This window comes from Sparus aurata, chromosome 1 (assembly GCF_900880675.1).
Source record: "Sparus aurata chromosome 1, fSpaAur1.1, whole genome shotgun sequence".
Taxonomy (NCBI): Eukaryota; Metazoa; Chordata; class Actinopteri; order Spariformes; family Sparidae; genus Sparus; species Sparus aurata.
Genome location: NC_044187.1, coordinates 1,597,935 through 1,617,653, shown reverse-complemented (window position 1 = coordinate 1,617,653; position 19,719 = coordinate 1,597,935). Strand labels below are relative to the sequence as shown.

Sequence of the window (19,719 nt, the reverse complement as noted above, 5' to 3'; positions counted from 1 at the left end):
GTCTGTCCTTCCTCTCTCTCACTCTCTCTCTCTCTCCCCCCAGCAGGCTCCTGATTGGCAGATGGTTGCACCACAGTGAGGCTGCATGTGGTCGAGAGAGCTAAGAACAGACAGAGAGAGAGATGTTCTCCATGCCCTTTTCTTTTACTATTGTTTATTTTTATTATCTATTATTGTTTAAACTTGTTTTATTCTATATTATTGTTCATTCTGTCTATTTTGATAAGTATAAGTTGTATTAAGATGCTTTGGCAACATTGTATTGTATACAGTCATGCCAATAAAGCCAATTGAATTGAATTGAGAGAGGTACAGGTAGAGAGACACCTACAGATACAGAAAGAGAGAGAGAGAGAGAGAGCTGGTGCCTGTATGATGACGTCACTGTAATTAAAGGGTCACTTCACCCAAACATTTTAGGTTATTTACCAGCTGACCCATTCATGTTTGGCACAATCTCTTCATCCATCTTAAACTCACATTATTTAAAATACATCATCAAAGAGAGTCACAAAGAGGAACGTAGCTCCAGACTGCAGCCAATCACCTGAGACAGCAGTCACATTCACACTGCCGTCTGCATGCAGGGATCCTGCACCATTCTCCTCCTCTGTGTGAACGTTTCAGATGTGGAGAGGGGGGAAACTTCGCTCCGGCGCTGATAGTGATTATGTATAATTATGTCATTTAGTGCGAAAAAACTTCACTCCGTCACTTTCCAGGATGTTTGTGGGTCCGGATGTCAATCACTACACATTATAACAGCATCCATATGATTATAACTGTCTGCGGGTTTAGATTGACAGGGGAACACCTGGGAAACACCTGGGAAAAACACAGATGTCATCAACATGACGTGTACCGTCACGTCTCTTTAGGAGCCGCAGCGCCGGATTTCTGTGTGAATTACACGGCAGAGAATTGGCTCACTGGTTCTGGTTCTGGTACTGACACTAATCTGTCACTGTAGTACTTCTCTGCCCGCCTCAGGTGTCTTGTCCTCTGAGACTCTACAGAACGGTCTGGTTCTGATTGGACAGTCTGGTTCTGACTGGACTCTCAGTGAACGCGGCTCGATGTGCCAGACTTCTGATGATGTGCTCACTTTGTTCAGAACAACAATCGGACCGCTGACCGTTGGACACTGACGGACAGCGGGCCGTTCTGATACTAAGGAGTAAAACTCTGGTGTGACAGGTGGATTATTTATCGGGGTGAGGTCACTTCCTGTTGTCAGGTGAGGTCATCACCTGGAGCAGCATCGTTAATGAAACACTGATTATTGTTGTTTGTAAAGTGGATGCAGCTTTAAAGTTCTAATGAATGTGACTCGGTTCAGGTGTGTGAACAGAACACGGCTCCTGAACGCCTCGTCAGAAGCCCCCCGCCTTCATTGTCTGTGACTTTGTGAAATCATGAAGGTTTCTCCTGTGTCAGACCCTTTCACAATAAGAGTTTCAAAGGCTCACATGTCAGGAGAATAACTGAATTAAATTAATTGTGCTTATTGACAACATATAGAACAAATATAAATACTGATGAAAAGCTTTGATGTTAAATATGTTGCTGACAGGAAACATTATTAATGTAATGTTGATTTTCATGATTGCAGATTAATATTGAACTTACTTTTATAAAATTAAATAATATGATGATTGTTATATTATCCTCCTTCACTGAGGATCTTTCTTATGTTTAAATCTAAATAAAGATTTTATTCACATTTCAGTTTTAATTATTATTTTATATTACAAACAACGTTTTAATCTAATTTAAGGTGAAATATTTGATTTATTAATATTATTATTGCTTGTTTTCATCATCTTGACTTGTCATCGTGTTGTTGCTGGTGTGTGTGAGGCTCTCAGCATGTGTTGGACCGGTACCAGCCTGCAGCACCGGCCCTGTCTGCTCCTCTGTGCGGTTCGCAGCGCGGTGTCGCCCCCTGCTGGTTCTGCTGGGTCGGTGCAGGAGCAGTGACACATAAACAAACAGCAGAACAGAAACAGAACCACCGCGCGGGATAGTCCGCGGTTTCTGACCCGTTTGAGTGAATGTGATGTGCTCGTGTCGTCGTGCTGAACATGTGACGTCGTGAATCGTCATTAGTCATAAATCCTGTTGTTTACGCTGCTTTGTTTTTGATACATATGACTTCCGGTGACGTCAGACGCGCCGCAGCTGTCCTGTCCTCTGATCACAGCTGTGTTGATGACGCGGAACTTTATCGATCATCTGATTGTGTGTTGATTTATATTTTTACTTCATTAGTTTGAGTCGGCGGAAGGATCCGCGGCCGCAGCGCGCCGCCGCAGCAGCAGCGGCCGCAGCGCCGCCACGGCGGTGCGTAAAAAGCCTTCCGCCGCGCTGGTTAGACCCTCCGCTCCGGACCTCGGTACCCGCCCTCACAGGATCCATTTCAGATATCAAACACCGCGTAAAGCCGAGAGCAGATCCCGCAGGAGACGTCCGCCATGTGTTCCAGCCCGCCGTGAGTGTTTACACGGATCGCAGCCCGACAGCGCCGCTGCCGGAGCGGCGGGCCGCGGACCGAACTGCAGCTCAGAACCTCCAGCGCCTGCTGACATTTTCTGCCCCGACACAAGCAGCTGACAGACGGCCAGGTGAGTGCGGAGATGCCGGGGATGATGGACAAAGGCTCGGAGTATTTAGGGAAAGGTCGGTCCAACGGAACCAAAAGTCCGTCTAATGCGTCTAACGGACACTTCTCTGACGAGAGCGGCAGCGACGACGAGCACGGTGAGTATAGCCTCGAACAGCCTCGAACAGCTCCGTGTGTGTGTGTGTGTGTGCGCGCGCGCGCTTCAGAACTAGGAAAACCTTCGAACCTAACGCGTCCTGTGTGGTCTGCATGCGGATGTTTTCCAGATGTGGGGATGCGGGTCGGAGCCGATTACCAGGCCAACATCCCGGAGTTCGAGCCCGGTGAGATGTTTTTTCCTGCTTGTGCCGGAGTGACGGACGGTGGTAGCCTCGGTACATGGAGCCCGTTCAGTGACGGACCGGAGCCTCTGACAGCTCCGACCGACACCGGACTGAGCGGATCTGCACGGCCCGGGTCCAGAACAACTGTAATGTACTGTAGTGTTTGGAACAAAGAGAGAGGCTGCCGGACCGGACCGAGGCTCCTGGACCGGACCGAGGCTCCCGGACCGAGGCTACCCCCCCTCACTGACAACCTGTGACAGTCATTAATGTTTGTTGACAGTTAGAATATCACAGCTGTGAGCTTTATTATTATTATTATTACTATTATTATTGTTATTATTATTATTATTATTATTGTTAGAAGTTCAGTTTTACTGTAAATTAACTTCTTTAATGAGTGAAACATAAGTTTTTGTTTGTTTTGATGATTTCAGCTCAAAATATTAAATAATACATGATAAAAGAGATGAACAGGATTTATGATGCAGAAATGTAATCAAGCACAGTGAAAGTACAGTACGGAGGTTCTGACCCGGACACCAGGACTGGACTGGTTCCGACCTGATGAGCCGTCAGGAGGAAGACGAGCAGAAGGAGAGTCTGATTATAAATGTTCTGCTGGTCTCATGATATATTTTAATGTCTTCATCAGCTGCAAACATCAAAACAAAACAAAGAAATAATTCACTTAAAGTCACAAAATACATCAGTTTCACTTCAGATCACGTGACACGCTCCCGAAGATGACGTCACAGGTTCATTAAACTCTTCCACTGTATTATTATTAAATTATAATAATGATAATAATATTCTGCTGCTTCAGCTCATAAACATCTGTTAATCTCTTTTATAAATGATCGTAAACATAAACTCTTTCTCCTGTTATTGATTTATTTACAGTGACATTATTATTATTATTATTATTATTATTATTATTATAATATTACTATACTGTTATTATTGTATGATTATGATGATGATGATACTATTATTATTATTATCCAATTAACAACTGAAACATGTACATCTGAAGCTTTATTTGTCTGTAATTTCAATCTATGATGGCTAACTGAAGAAATAAAGGAAAAAGGAAACCACAATAATTGACATTTAGGACATTTTCTCCACAGTTAGATGACTATAGATGATTATAGATGATTATAGATGATTATAGATGACTATAGATGATTATAGATGACTGAGGGTTAATAAACGTTTGCTGACCTGCGGACACAGAAACTGTTTCAGCAGCAACTTCACTTCAGTTTCCTGTCAGCTGAAAAAATAAAAGCAGAATATTATAAATTAAATCATGTTAAAAGTCATTTTTAGACATTTAGAGGGAATTATTGTGGCAATTTGAAAAAACAGATGCTGGTCGGTGAACACCAGGTAAGGTCTCTATGAAGTCGTGTTCTTGCATCGTGTTTCTGTTTGTTGTGATGTGTCTTCAGATGGTTTCAGTGGATGGAGCTGGAGCAGTTTTATTTTGTTTTAAGAGAAAGATTCTCGCACTCTTGATAATTATTTACTTCTCAGTGACGTTCACTGTTTCTGTGCTCTGACGTTATGTTAGACTTTAAAGCTCATCGTTAAAATCTCCTGCAGCCAGAAACACTAGATCCTATGTATCCCATAATGCAACTTTCATAAGACGTGATGACATCATCAAGATGAATTTCAAGACTGTTTTTTACGGGAGACTGAACTTTGTGTGTAAAACTGACGTCTATTCACCTTCAGGCTCCACGAAGTACTCGGACAAAGACAGCGGGGGGATGCTGGTCTGGTCTCCGTATCACGCCATCGTCGACTCCAAACGTGAGTCCACTTCCCGTCCTTCACACGCTGCTGCCGTCCTCTGTCAGGTCCTCAGACCGTCTGAACTGTGTGTGCTTCCTCCACAGTGGACGAATACATCGCTATAGCCAAAGAGAAACACGGATACAACGTGGAGCAGGTGGGTCGCAAACACTCCAGGGACGTCCAGCGGCACCGCTGAGGAGACGACACGGGCCACCCATTAACACGTGGTCCAGTTTTACATTTAGGCTTCACGTGGACAATTTGGGGTATATGCATGGTGTAAACAGTGTGTGTGTGTGTGTGTGTGTGTGTGTGTCTCCAGGCACTCGGCATGCTCTTCTGGCACAAACACAACATCGAGAAGTCTCTGGCCGACCTGCCGAACTTCACCCCGTTCCCAGATGAGTGGACGGTGGAGGACAAGGTTCTGTTTGAACAGGCGTTCAGCTTCCACGGCAAGAGCTTCCACCGCATCCAGCAGATGGTACCGTTACCTCCTCTGCACACAGATCAGCACCAGAACCTCACCTCATCACGGAGAGGATGTAACACTTGTTGGTGGTAAAAGTTGAATTGTGTCGTTTCAGTTACCGGACAAATCGATCTCCAGTCTGGTGAAGTACTACTACTCGTGGAAGAAGACTCGCTCCAGAACCAGTCTGATGGACCGACAGGCTCGTAAACTGGCCAACCGGAGCAACCAGGACGACAGGTAGGACTGGACTAGTCGCAGTAACGGTACTGCCTCGTCACTGCCCATCAGCGGCCTAGTCCACATGTTGTTGTTGTTGTGACGACGTGCACCGACTGAGTTTTGGCTTCCTGTTGTCGCCATAGTGATGAGGAGATGGAGGAGGCCAACCCCATCGAAGCCAACGACAGCGACTACGACCCCAACAAGGAAGCCAAGAAAGAGGTACGTGGACCGAGCCGGCTAACATGAACATGTTATCGTGTGGCTCAAACTCTGACAGTGAAGCGAGTCGTGTCTGAATGTGACTCCTTCAGAATAAAGAAACTTTTTTTTTATGTTGAAAAAATATCAAGTAAAACCAAATCAACAGTGATGAGAAGTCTCAGCTTGGAAGTCATACTCCAAACCAGCAGGAGGCAGCATGACACAGGAATAACTGCTGCACACTGTCGCTGCTATCGGTTAGCTCAGTTAGCCGTGCAGCTAGTGGGCTGGACTGGGAGGAGTAGATATGAAGAACACACTACATTTTAACTACTGAGCTAATTATTCAATGATGCGCTCAGTTATGTGTGTTTGACTCATCAGATGATCTGTTACAGCGTGTTGTCAGTTTCAAGTCCTCAGTAAACTGTCTCCCTCCTTCAGAACCAGGTGGAGCCAGTGGTGCCGGGCTCGAAGGTGGCGTTGGGTCGGCGCGAGCACCAGACCCTGCAGCATCGACACCACCAGCGCTCTCGCTGCCGACCCCCCAAAGGCATGTACCTGACCCAGGAGGACGTGGTGGCCGTGTCCTGCAGCGCCTCCGCCGCCAACACCCTCCTCCGTCAGCTGGACATGGAGCTGGTGTCCCTCAAGAGACAGGTAGGCGGAGCTACAACCTCCTCCTGCAGGTCTGGGATCTGAGTACTTCTTTAAACCGGCTGTCTCAGGTGCTTCAAGTCCATCAGATCACAGCTACATCACCCTGCGTCTGAGTGACCAGCTGTGATGTGATGTCACTTCCTGCTCCGTATGAAACAAACCCGTCCATCACTGAGACACACAGACTCCATGTTTCTACTCAAAGACAGAAAGAAGTTCATGTAGAACATCTGCTGAATTAACAACAAGGTCCAAATAATGCAGAATGAGTCAGAGACAGAGTTTCACAGAGTTTATAAAGTTTGTTTTAACACAACAACTCTTAAAATCACCACATTTCTTAATGAAGTCTGGTGATGTTGTTCGTATGAGGGGAACTTCTACAGAGGACTGAATCAGTTTTGTCAACAGCTGTTTGGCATCTTGAATAATTACACTGAAGACATGTTCAATGTAGTGCACAGTAGCTAGGCCTAGCATTAGCATTAGCATAGCATCAGAGCTCACCAGGAAACATGAAGTGACTGTTAATCAGCTGCTTGTTCACTCATTAACGTCTCTCCTGGGCGATGGTCTGGCTGGCTCGATCTGTCTGATCACAGGTGAGAGACCTCAGGTGTTGCTCTGAGTCGTCCTGCCTGGTTCCGGTCCATATGACTGCTCTGCCCCAGCCGATGCACTGCAGTGTCTCACAGTGTTTCTGTCTCGTTCTTCAGGTGCAGAACGCCAAACAGATGAACAGCGGACTGAAACACATGTTAGAGTCCGGGATTGAAGAGTTCAGGCTGCCCGAGGTACCAACACACTCCACATGTCGACATCTCAACGGGTCGAACATCATTTTATCTGGTTCTGCAGCTCAGAACTGTGTTTTTAAGCTAACTCAGACGAGCTAACAGATTGTATGAATCACCACTAGAGGGTGACATGGACCTCATGTCTACTTCCTGTCACTGTTCCTGCAGTGTAACCAGAAGGTGAACGCCCGCTGGACCACAGACGAGCAGCTGCTGGCGGTTCAAGGTGAGCTGCATCAGTGTTTGTGGAGCCGGCAGGTGACAGGTGACAGGTGACAGGTGTAGAAGGAGCTCCAACAGTGTCAGCTGGGTTTGTGGTACATTAAAGGAACAGTTCAACCAAACAGTAGATTCATCATCTCATCTCAGCCTAATAAAGGGAGTAAGTTTGTTCAGATCAGTTTGGTATCTCGGGGCTTCTGGATCAGAGCCACATACAGATGTCCACTTGTCCACTTGTAGCACTTGTTTGCAAAAGAGACAGATAGTACAGAGAACACTGAGACTTCCCACAGTCCTTAAACTCCTCTCCATCATCACATCACCACAGCAGCTTCACTCCATCTGTCTCGGTTGTAGTTTGAGACTCGACTGATGCACCCTCTGCGATGTTTCTTCAGGTGTCAGGAAATACGGGAAAGACTTCCAGGCCATCGCCGACGTCATCGGCAACAAGACGGTGGGCCAGGTGAAGAACTTCTTTGTGAACTACCGGCGGCGGTTCAACCTGGACGAGGTGCTGCAGGAGTGGGAGGCCGAACAGGGAACACGAGCTCCCAACGGGGACAGCACCACTTCTGGAGAGGAGGGCAAGAACAGCTCCACCACTCCGTCAGGGAAGAGCACGGACGAAGAGGACGAAGAGGTGAGACGGAGGACTGATGTCCTTCCTTCCACACAGATGCTGAACCGCTACCTGCATGCCTAACTGAGCTAACTAGCTATGTGTACAGTTAGCATCAGTTAGCGGTTACACTGGTGATACACTCCCCCTGTTCTTACATGCTACATATTCAAGTGACAGAAAGTTTATATCTTTATTATAAATATTTAATATCATGAGACTGTTTAAGTGTGACTTGTAATTGTGGCTCCGCCCCCTCTCCTCTCTGCAGGGTCAGGTGACCTCCTCAGGTGCGTCTCCTGCCGCCTCCTCTTCTTCTTCAGCACAGATCCCGGTGACGTCCAGCGCTGCCTCCTCCTCCTCCTCCCTCCACCAGCCCCCGCCCCTCCTGCGACCCCCCCTCCCGGCCACGCCCCTCTCTGCACCGTCAGCCGCCGCCCCTCCAACAACAGGCTCGCTTCCTGCAGCCCCGCCCCACCCTGCAGCAGCCTCCGCCTCTTATTCGCCCCTCCAACCCCCTGCCCCCCCGCCTCAACCCCCGCCCTCCAGCTCCCATGACCCTTTGCGGCAACCCCGGGGGCTCAGGTCCAAGCTCCGCCCAGCAGCCCCCTGGCCTGGCTGCCCACCAATCAGAGACAGCCTCGTCGTCCTCCCTTCACTAACGGATGGCGAGTTCCTGTTTTAGAGACAGCAGAGATGTTCAGTGTGAGGCTGCGTTCAGGTCCTGTGGGAAATCTGAGTGTTTGCTTTCTTCAAACCAACAATTGTGATTTTGACTCGCCAGCTTCTTCTTCTCTCATTTCACCAGAACATTACAGTGACACATCGACACGAGACAAGTTGGAGTTTTTATCATGTGGTGAACAGTGTTTTAGGGTCAGCGTTTGTTTTTGTGGTCACCTTGTTTTAAAGACTTTTGTTTCGTCTTTTCAGTCGTCATCTAATCCTCAGCGGACACATGGCGTCCCACAGGGCTCCGCCCCCAGCCCCTTGTTCTCCATCAGTTTGCTTCCACACGGACAGAAAAAGATACTAAAGCTGCATGTTTTTATTTTTGATCTTCAGCTAAGTGAATCTAAATGACCTGAAACAGTGAGACTAAACATTTTGTTTGTCGTCATTGTCTGCTGAGTTGTGTGTTTGTCAGCCCTCTCATGTGATGGGTCGGTCCACCAGAACAGATTGTCTCAAACACGACGTGCTGACGTAAAGATGAATCATCAGAGCCGAAAATCCTTTAAAATCTCTCCTACAGTCGACATTAAGATCAGGACGGATTGATAATCGTCGTTTAAAGGACAAGTCTGGTTTTACTTCCAGCATGTTGGTCCGTGTCGGTACCGTCCGACCCGTCTGTGGCGCTCGGCTCCTGTTCTGACTCAGCAGATGTAGACAGTTGGTATAAAGTCTGTCGTTGGGCGCCTCTTTCTTCAGTCATCTGCTTGTTGTTGTCAAAATCCCTGTCGCTCTGTGAAACAACAACAACGACCTCCGAGCTATGATGCTACATGCTACATGCTACCAAGGGCCAGTCAAACTGATGCTAACCTGGCTGCTAACAGTGTGAAGCTCAACAAGCTAGCAGCTGTTAGCTTTTCTAGATCCAAGGTCTAAGATCCCCCTCGACACTGTTTTTTTCGTGAGCTTCGTTTCTGCATCCTGCGTTTAGCACCGCCCACAACGATTGTGATTGGCTGAAAAGAAGTTCAAACAACCCAGAGTTTTTTCTACCCGCCGGCAATACGAGAACGGGAGCGGCCCGACGTTTTCCTCTGTGCTGATAAAAGAAGTCACATGAAAACCCGGAGAAAACCCTCCAAAGAGTCGAGCTGTTTGGGGTGTTTACTCCAGATCTCTAGACCAGATGTAACTGCTCAGTCTGGTGACTGTGGTCATGGTGCTGACCGGCTCCGTGTAGAGACGTGAAGGTCTGGATGTGAAAGATTACTCAGCTGAAACCTCGTCGGTTCCTGCCGAAGACGTAAATCTTCAAAAACAGCTGCTCACTGTCGAGTTTATCAAACAGACATAAGGAAGACGTCCGGGGACTATTTTCAGTGGCGTGTTGATCCACACTTGGTGCTGTAGTGTGTGTGTGTGTGTGTGTGTGTGTGTGTGTGTGTGTGTGTGTGTGTGTGTGTGTGTGTGTGTGAGAGCTGGAGGTTTGATGACATCACCAGACTTCTCCTTTAATGCCGCTGTCCGTAGATATAAACGCAGTTGATCCCCAGCTGATGTTATGTCACACCCAACATGGCGGCATGTCCGTGGTGTGTCACCTGCCGTCCGTCCAATCAGCTGTCAGCAACTCCAGTTAACCAACCAGCTGCTGCACGTCTGCTTCCACAGCTGATTGACAACACTAACATTTCAGATGCTGCATCAGAGCCGAAGACCGATTTTTAATTAACTTGTCAGAAATCAGATTTAAAAAATGCTTTTACTGAAATATTACTTAAACACAATATCTTTTTATACTCAGTGGTGTAAAAAGTACCCAACAGTCAGACTTGTTGTTAAAATATTACTATATTACTAAGTGAAAGTCCCGTTTATGAACAGTACTCCAATTAAAAGTCTTACTTTAAAAGCCTTAAAGTATCTGATATTAAATGTAAAAAGTATTAAAGTGCTAGTAAAAGTATATTACATCTATATTTACACGTATATATAGTGTAAACTAGATAACCAGAATCAGATTTTTGGTAAAATGAATTAATTAGAAAATGTTGTACTTTGGCTCTGATGCAGGATGTAATCTGTAAAGTAAATAGTAACTAAAGTTATCAAATAGAAATGTAGTGGAGTAAAAAGCACAATATTTGTCTCTTACATGTGTCGGTGTTATATAACGTTCAGAAGATGAACAAGTAACCTCAGAATAGAGTAAAATGAAGAGGAGTACTTGAGTAAATGTAACTATGTAACTAAGTAGATTTACTCAAGTACTCATACAGGTTCAATCCCAGCTGCTTTTAGAGTATTTCCATTTAATGCAGCTGTGTCCTTCTACTCCACTACTGCTCAGAGACAGATACTGAACATGTTTCTCCACTACATTACTCTGACGGCTTTAGTTACTAGTTACTCCTCAGAGTACAGTTTGTAACGCTTCTCTGCTCCTCTGTGAACGAGTCATGTTGAATCTCTGTCTCCTGGTTATTTATTCCTGGTGCTGCGATGTGAAAGTGCTCTTAAGGCTTTTTGTACAAACGTGTGTGTGGCGCCATTAAATGTAACTGGAATCCTGGAGTTACTCTGTGATTTTGAGTACAAGTTGTAACATGAAGCTGCTGATGGTTCTCATTAAAACATCTTCTCCATCCGTCTGTAACGCCTGTCCTCAGAGTAACAGATTACATTCACACAGGCAGTAACTAACACATCAGAGTATCAGATTACATTACACACAGGCAGTAAGTAACACATAAGAGTATCAAATGACATATATATTTTGAGGTACTTGTGTATTTCCATTAGTCGTTATGATGCAGCATGTAACCTGTAATCAGTAACTAAGGTGAACAAATAAAAGTAGTGGAAGCAGAAAGTAACAGGAGATGGATATACAAGTACCTCAAAACTGAGTACAAACTAAGTACAGTAGTTGAGTAAATGTACTTAGTTACATTTCATCAGTGGAAACAGAAAACTCATCAACCAGCATGTAATCTGTCAAGTAACTAGTAACTAAAACGACATCAGATAAATGTAGTGGATGTATAAAGTACTCCAAAACGGTAGTTGAGTAAAAGTACTCCGTTACATCCCCTCCCTGCAGTAACGAGAGTACTGTGGGCTGAGCTCTGACAGCAGCAGGTTGTTGTTGACTCACTTCCTGCTCTGACAGCTTCCTCTTCCTGCTGCGCGGCTCGATCGACCGCTGATAACCGATCGATCGGTCACATGGACGAGCTGTGAGGACCGACGGACTCACCGGGCTCGAGTCCTGCAGCGTCCGGGTGCAAAGAGAAAGCAGAAGCGAGCCTGTGAGCGGGAGCACGAGCTGTTTACACGGATGTCATTGTGAGTGTCACACACACACACACGCACGCACGCGCATGTCCGTCATCAGCACGTGGACGGGAGTAATCAGTACTTTTACTTTCAGATCGATCCGCTTCTTAGTTACTCTTCTACCTGTGTAACTGAATCCCGAGGGCTTCAGTGCAGGACTTGTGCATGTAATAGATTACTTTTACTTTCGCTTCACAAGTCAGCTGGTATGTGACGTCACCAGAACCACGAGCTGTGACCGGCCGGTCCACTCAGCCGTGTGAGTGACAATGTTCAGCTCTGAGTTCTGCCTGCAGGTGTTTGTCTGTGAGGCTGCAGGTGCAACTTTCCACCAATTAGAGGGCAGAGAAGTAGCCTGTGACGTACACTGCGCGGCAGGAAGCAGGAAACGTGATCAGCAGTCAGTTAGTGGTGATCGATCAGTGTTCTTACTTCCTGTCAGCGTTGGAGAGACGTTTGCTGACAGCAGCAGGATGTCTGGACTGATGTTAACAGAGTTCTTGTCCCCAGTACAGATAAAGAAGTTCTGATTAAAGTCTTAGCCAGACTCTGTCCCATCATGAAGTTCTGACCCAGTGTGTCCCCTTTATGTGCCTTGTGCAGAGAAGAGCTGGAGTCATTCTACTAACATTTGGACTCAAATGTCTCATGAGGTTCTGGTCACAACCACAGAAGCTCCGGTCTTATGTTTGAGTGTTGAATCACATAATAAGGAAATGAATGATGTGATAAAGTTTCTGTGTCTGTTTGGTGGATTTCATATTGTTAAAGTCAGATTTCTTTAAAGCTTTAAAGACGTCCAGCCTGTTGGAACATATTGTGGACCGCACTGCTGCTGCTATTTTATTTTATTTATTTATTTGTTTTTTCCTTTCCTATCTAGTGTTTATATAATTTGTTTGTGCTTTTGTTTTTTGTTTATGTTGGTTGTTGTTTTTTATTGTGTCCCTGTGCGTCTGTTGTTCGTTGTGTCTGTGCATATTTTGTCTTTAATGTGCTAATAAAGTTTGAATAAAAAAAATAAAAAGTTAGTGGTGTGCGATACTGCAAGATTTGGTATTGATCGATACTGAGTAAATACAGGGCCAGTATCGCCGATACCAATACTTTTTAATTCTTAAAGTGGATGCATCATCAAATTGCTGAATCTGAATGAATTTTCCTTTGGATTATTAATTAGTTAAAACATTAAAAAGTTTATAGGTAAATACAAAATACTTTATTATCATAATCAAAGTTTTTTCAGAAACAACAGAACAGTAACAAAAATTTTTTTTGTCCCCATACATTGTCACGTCTAGATCAATTTCTTAAATAGACACAAAGTGCACAGAATTAGCACTCGAGAACAAATAAAAATTAAACTTTTATCTACCAGGACATTCTCTGCCAATGACCTCTGACTCTGGGTCTGTCGGGGGATTTCTCTCCTCCTCTCTCCGTTTCTGTAGCTCTGTGTTTTCTTTCACATGATTGTTCATGTAGGTGAGGAGGCCTGAAGTCTTGAAACTCTTCACAATCTCCCCCCGTGTCCACATCCAAAGAATGGACCAGTAGGTAAACTTGAAACGTTTACTTCAAAAAAAGCAGGAAAAATACAAAATAAATTGTTACACAATTAAATACAAATTGCGTCCTATACACGTTATGATAGAACGAAATGAGAGTGAGAGCAAGAGGTCAAAAAACTATACGGCTTCACTCCCCGCTTGTTCTGACTGACCACAAATTCACGTTACCTACCAAACACTCACGAGAGAGTGACCCATTAAAGGTGCAGTCTGCACATCCGTCCACTATAAAGTGCCACAAATAAACTATAAAGGATCATTTTAGCTGTCCACAAATATTGAAATTATGGAAACATGTACTTATTGCCTCGCTATAAACAAACCATACGTATAAAACTGTAAATAATGTAAATATTTGTATCCTTATTCCTTCTAATGAACTTAAATTATTCTATAAACAAGATAACTGCATTTAGGCTCTTACAGTTCATATGCTTGTATAAATTTGTTGTATTACTACTGTATTATTCAGCCTTTCCACAAATTAAGCAGCTTGCTGTTGTTTCATTTTTCGGCCTGAAAATATAACCACGCGGCGCTCTTCTTCCTCTCTGCCATTCTTCAGCTCCGTCTCTGCTTGCTTGCTTGTTTGCCGGGCGCCGCTGAGTCACGTGACGGTACAACGTCCAGTCACAAGAGGGGGGAGGAGTCACCTGACGGTATAACATCCAATCACGAGAGGGGGAGGAGGAGTAAAGCAGCTGTCTGAAAGCAGTGGACACAGACAGTCAGGTGGCCTCTTCAATGAAACCACCTCAGTGCATACAGGAGACAAACTGAAACTAAAGTATCGATCTCGTTACACCTGTCGAGGGTCACCTGTTGGACAGGATCACCTGTAGAGGGTCACCACACTGAACATGACTAAACACGATGACAAAGACTATTTGATCAAAACGTGTTACTCTCTTATAGACACTGCACATTGTTACAGCAGAATTTAAGACGCTCTAATCGGATTTTCAGAATCACCTGTTTGATGTGTTTAGTGTGTCGTCCCGCAGGTTCATGGCAACAGCGAGCACGAAGCTGGGAGGATCGAAGGAGTCCAGTTTGCAGTCTGAGGAGTCTGTGAGGTCCGAGGAGTCCAGGATGAGGTCGACGGGCCCTGCGGGCTCCTGGGAGGCAGAACTGACCTCCATCCAGCACTCCCTGAAGTTTGTGTTGGCGCTGAAGGAGGAGTTTGTTTGTCCTGTCTGCAGAGGAGTCGTGCTCAACCCTCAGCAGAACTCCTGTGGACATATCTACTGCCTCCACTGTCTCCAAGGACTGCTGTAGGAGCCAGTCCATCTTAAAATATACTCACACTGACTCAGTCCACCTTAAAACACATTCATGTTAATACAGCCCACCTTTAAACACATCCCAACAGACACAATCCACTTTAAACCACATTCATGTTGACACAGTCCACCATAAATCACCACGACTGATTGAAGGTGGACTGAAGCACCTTACAGTCAGGTGTGTTGTACCTGGTGGGCGTGTCCTTTGCTCCTGGTCCAGTTGGTTCAGTCGGCGGTCTCTTCTTTGTGTTTCAGTGAGCGTTCAGCACCGTCCGGTCCAGTTTGTCCCGTGGATGGAGCCGTGATCACACTAGCTGAGGTCAGAACCAAACACACAGCTGCACATTCACAGAGCAACAGAGTTTCCGTCCAAATGAACACAAAACTTTCAGACTTTATTTAGAAAATCGGACAGTGTTTGTTTCCATCCTCCTGTTGGCTGATGGAGGTGAGCAGGTGTGTTAGAGCGGTACCTGGAGTGGCCATGTCTGATCTACCTGTCGTTATCGCAGGTGTGTGGTCTAGTCCTCCTGACTGGATGTCAGCCACTCAGTGAGGAAACACATCAGTGTGTGTCAATGTCGAGTTTGGATTAGTTCTCAAAAGTTTTTCTAATGGACAATTTTGTCCCGCAGGTTTTCCAGGACAACTGCTGCAAACGAGAAATCTCTAATTTAGAAGTGTACTGTTCCAACTACCCAGCATGCACCTCTGTCGTCACATTACACCACCTGCAGGTACACTCAGTCTGATGGTTTAATGGATTATTATGCGTGAATGAGTGCAGTCACTCCCCACCAGGTCACACCATCGCAGCAGAGATTTGGGAGTGATGATGATACAGATGGCAGATGGCCAACCACCACTGAGTCCGGTTCTGCTCCAGGGTTCTGCCTGTTAAAAAACAGTTTCTTCTGTTACCAAGTGTTCATGGGGGAAATGTTGGGTCTCTATAAATAAATGAACCCATTTAGAACTGCTCAGTTTGGAAAGTGTCATGAGGTTATTATGTTGTGAGCTGTACAAAACAAAGATCTCTGTGACGGTTCACCTCCCATCTCTTCATCCTCCTCTGCAGGAGCACCTGAGGTCGTGTCAGTACGAACAGCTGCAGTGCTGCAATCCAGGCTGCAGCGCGGCGCTACAGAGGAAACACCTGCAGGAACACCTAACCAACACCTGTCCTCACCGCATGGAGCCCTGCCCACACTGCCAGCAGCCGCAGCGACTCAGCCTCATGCAGGTAAATCAGAGTGGTAGTCCTGTTTGGGGCACACGAGTAACACGAATAAACACAAATCCACTTCGCTAAAGGTGAACGCATCATCAAACAAGTTCTTCAAGTTCAGGGTACTTCATGTTATGTTTCATCTCGTTCTCTGACTTTTTTTTTTGACCTCCTTCTTCCTCTGACTGGCTCTGTAGGATCACGTGTGGAGCTCCTGTCCGGAGGTCGAGGTGGACTGTCCCAACAGCTGCTCCCAGAAGGTCCCCAGACACAAGGTGAGCTCATTCACACCATAAACCTGCAGGTACAGTGAGCAGCAGACTCTGGCTGAGTTTTGGTGACAAAGGACCAAATATGAGTCGGCTCTGCTCCGTGTACATCTGAGGACAGTTTGGACTTGAGGCTTTAAGCTGCTGTTGGCACCCACAATCAGACCAGTGCAGTCAGGTTGATTTTGGTAAAACTGGGCGTCCTAGTCAGACTCCTGAGTGGCAGTGTGGACACCTGTAGCATCTAAGATTTACACAAATGTTTTAGAAAGTCCAAACTGTCCAATCAGAATCAAGAATTCCTCAAAGTCATGCAATAAATAAACACATCAACAATTGTTTGTGATGCAGCCATCTGAATCTGTCTGTTGTCACCCAGCTGTCAGAGCACGGACAGTCGTGTCCTGAGGTTTACGTCAACTGTTCTTATAAGAGGTTCGGCTGCTCCGTGCAGGTGAGTTCCTCTAAAGAGGCAGTGAAACACCTGAGCAGTGATACAAACTGAGTGACTTCATTAGCTGACAGAAGTGTCCTGCAGGGTAAGAGAGGGAAAGTGAAGCTGCATGAAGACGCTGCCGTCAATCACCACATGCTGCTGGTCCTGAGGAGCAACACTCACCTGGAACAACAGGTGTGTCCAATAAACTCACCTGATATTCTGATCCATCTGAACACAAAGACATGGCAGAAGTGTTGATCTCAGACTGCTGTCTCCTCGGTCAGGTGGAGGTTCTTCAGGAGGAGGCGCTGCTGAGGCAGCAGGAGGTGCAGACGGACGGTTTACTGCTCGCTGGTCTGCAGAAGGAAATAAGACCACTGCTGCAACAGAACAGCAGCCATGAACACATGGTCTCTACAGCTCAGGTTAATAAACTATCCACCAGCATTTTATCTGAAGCTCCATCGTCTTTATCAGCCATCAAACCACACCCACAAAGTCTTCTTTAAAAATCACAACAAATCATGTTCACTTGACACTGACTGACTCTGTCTCTGTGTCTGCCTGTCTGTCTGTGTGGTCAGAGGACTCTCAGCAGGCAGGAGGACGTCCTGTCCACCGTCCAGCTGGAAGTCCAGCAGGTGTCTCTGGGACTGGGTCCTGGTCTGGAGGAGCTGGAGCAGCTCAGGAAGTCTCTGGATGCTGTGATGCAGGAAGTGTCGGCTACCGAGGCCCTCAAAGAACACCTGGGTAAGAAAAACCTGAATATCTGCCTCCATAAACCTGCTGTGACTGAGTCAGTGTTCCTGTCTGTTCTGAAGATACCTGTGCAGGTAGTAATGTGATTGTTTCCTCTTGCAAGAAGATGCAGTTTACAGTCCTGAGTGCTTTGAGGTTTAGAGTGACACTTCAGTGAACACTGTTTGTTTTTCAGGAACTTTGGAGGAGAGTCTGAAGCACCACTCAGGTCTCCTGGATCTCCACGCGGCTCAGCTCGGTCGGAACAAGCAGCACCTGCAGGAGCTCGAGGCCACGTCCTACGACGGCAAACTGATCTGGAAGATCGAGGACTTCAGGAACAAGAAGGAGGCCGAGGCCAGAGGTCAGCCGCCTTGCCTTAGCAGCGTGCCGTTCCACACCGGGCGCTGTGGCTACAAAATGGCTGCCAAGGTCTATCTGAATGGGGACGGGGAAGGAAGAGGGACTCACCTGTCCCTTTATGTTGTCCTGATGCCAGGAGACTTTGATGCTCTGTTGTCATGGCCTTTCAAACAGACCGTCTCTCTGTCTGTTCTGGATCAGAGCGGTGCTGGTAATCACCGAACTCTCAGCTTTAGACCCGACCCAACATCCAAAAGCTTCCAACGACCCGCCGCCGAGTCTGTCAGCAACGTGGCTGTTGGATTTTCATGCTTCATTCCTCTGAACAAGCTGGAAGCTCCCCAGAACGCTGCGTATGTCAACGATGACACGCTGTTTGTCAAAGTGAAAGTGGACAGAACTGGTTTAGAGCAGCTGTAAGATTTTGTCTTTTAAAATATGTGGATTAGATTTTTATTTACTTTGGTTTTCATTTCAGGAAGGACTCTGGTAGACAACCACACAGTCTGATAACTTCTCACTGTGACTGAATTGTTATTCTCTGAAAAGCTAAATCTACATGTTATAACTTTGAAGGAATAATTTGACATTTTGTGTAAAACATTTATTTTCTTTCTGAGAGCCAGATCTTCAGTTTGATACTTCTCATGCCGACTTCACCAAAATGTTGAACTTTGCCTTTAAATACTAGGATCATCTCAGGGATCGATTGACGAATGTTTGACTCAGAAACTGTCTGTTGTTGCTCATAATTTTTTAATGCCCATTATCTTGGGATCATGACTTAATTATCTGTTCATCTGAGAAAAACTACTGGTGCTCAGATCAAGTAATTTAAATGCACACTATGTAATTTCTGCCCCTAGTGGTCTATCAATTAAAACAATGAAGAAAAAGTGAAAGAAGCGTAGGATCATGGGAGTAGTTGTCTTCAGATGAAAACTATCTGACGTGACTCAGACACTAATGTTGATGAATTCAGTCAGAGGTTGACCTGAATTCAAACCCTTGCTGCGTGCTGTTGTTGGCCAATGTTTTGGGCGACGCACAATGACCCCACGGTCAAACTCACAATGCAGGTTATGTCCATCATTCAACATAAAATTTTTAGATGAAAATCTGTCTCAGGCACAAATGTTGGGGTTTAACATTTTTTTTCTCGTCACGTTTCGTCTGCTTCTCTGACTTTCTTCCTCGCTCTCTGACTCTCCTGAAGTTACAGCAACAGGTGACCAGATTAAACATTACCTTGAGTAAACCTGTGGATTTCTCTGGTTTCAACATTGTTGGAAACATTTTGGATGAAGTAAGAACATCATCAACATGTAGAAAGAAGGTCGAGTCGTTTTAGACATTTAGGGGACAGTAAAAAGTGATGGACACGTTCAACATGCTTGAATTTCCCGATTTCATTATTCAGTTGTTTCTGCAGATATTTTTTGAGTTTTGTTTTTTATTCCTAGTTTACAACTTAAATAGGGTACAAAGTATGCGACTTATACAAACAGTGGATCAGAATGGACAAACACCGTGTTGGGAATGGATATTGAGTATTGATTATTATTATTATTATTATTATTATTAATATATTATTAGGGGACCAGAAGGGCAGAGGGAACCTCTGGTCCTAGGACCAGCGGTGCTAGGAACCCTATTGTAATTGTAAAGATTTTTATTTTTATTTTTATCGCGCTAAAAGTGGTGCTGCAGGCTAAACCGTGCATGGGAGGCCGGTGCAATTTGGACGGCTGGTCCAGACTCCTGCGAATATCTCAGACACAAAAAACTACATATATCCGCCTGCAGGGGGCGCTATAACCTAAGCCAACGCGTTTTGGCCTATAACTCCCACAC

The 19,719-nt window shown here is 45.6% G+C and overlaps 2 protein-coding genes across 4 annotated transcripts; both read left to right on the top strand.

The window, feature by feature from the left end:
• The first annotated feature begins 2,547 nt into the window (after nucleotides 1-2,547).
• On the top strand, nucleotides 2,548-11,277 carry LOC115577892 (REST corepressor 3-like). Its single transcript, XM_030410785.1, is given in 13 exon segments — nucleotides 2,548-2,760; nucleotides 2,890-2,946; nucleotides 4,693-4,770; nucleotides 4,857-4,909; nucleotides 5,078-5,239; nucleotides 5,343-5,467; nucleotides 5,593-5,671; nucleotides 6,098-6,313; nucleotides 7,030-7,107; nucleotides 7,279-7,336; nucleotides 7,731-7,975; nucleotides 8,226-8,366; nucleotides 8,368-11,277. Coding segments are annotated over 13 exon segments (1,665 nt in total). The 5' UTR covers nucleotides 2,548-2,636; the 3' UTR covers nucleotides 8,617-11,277.
• Nucleotides 11,278-11,409: 132 nt separating this feature from the next.
• LOC115577115 (TNF receptor-associated factor 5-like) lies at nucleotides 11,410-19,123 on the top strand. 3 transcript variants are annotated; one of them, XM_030410156.1, is made up of 12 exons: nucleotides 11,410-11,980; nucleotides 14,108-14,274; nucleotides 14,547-14,816; nucleotides 15,084-15,147; nucleotides 15,464-15,565; nucleotides 15,907-16,071; nucleotides 16,254-16,331; nucleotides 16,705-16,779; nucleotides 16,864-16,956; nucleotides 17,049-17,189; nucleotides 17,349-17,514; nucleotides 17,699-19,123. In XM_030410156.1, the coding sequence occupies exons 3-12, from the start codon at nucleotides 14,551-14,553 to the stop codon at nucleotides 18,283-18,285; spliced, it is 1,737 nt and encodes a 578-aa protein (XP_030266016.1). In that variant the 5' UTR covers nucleotides 11,410-11,980; nucleotides 14,108-14,274; nucleotides 14,547-14,550; the 3' UTR covers nucleotides 18,286-19,123. The 3 variants fall into 3 exon arrangements, with proteins under 3 accessions (XP_030266016.1, XP_030265834.1, XP_030265924.1); XM_030409974.1 differs by lacking the exon at nucleotides 14,108-14,274; XM_030410064.1 differs by having other exon boundaries at nucleotides 14,108-14,816.
• Nucleotides 19,124-19,719: the final 596 nt, after the last annotated feature.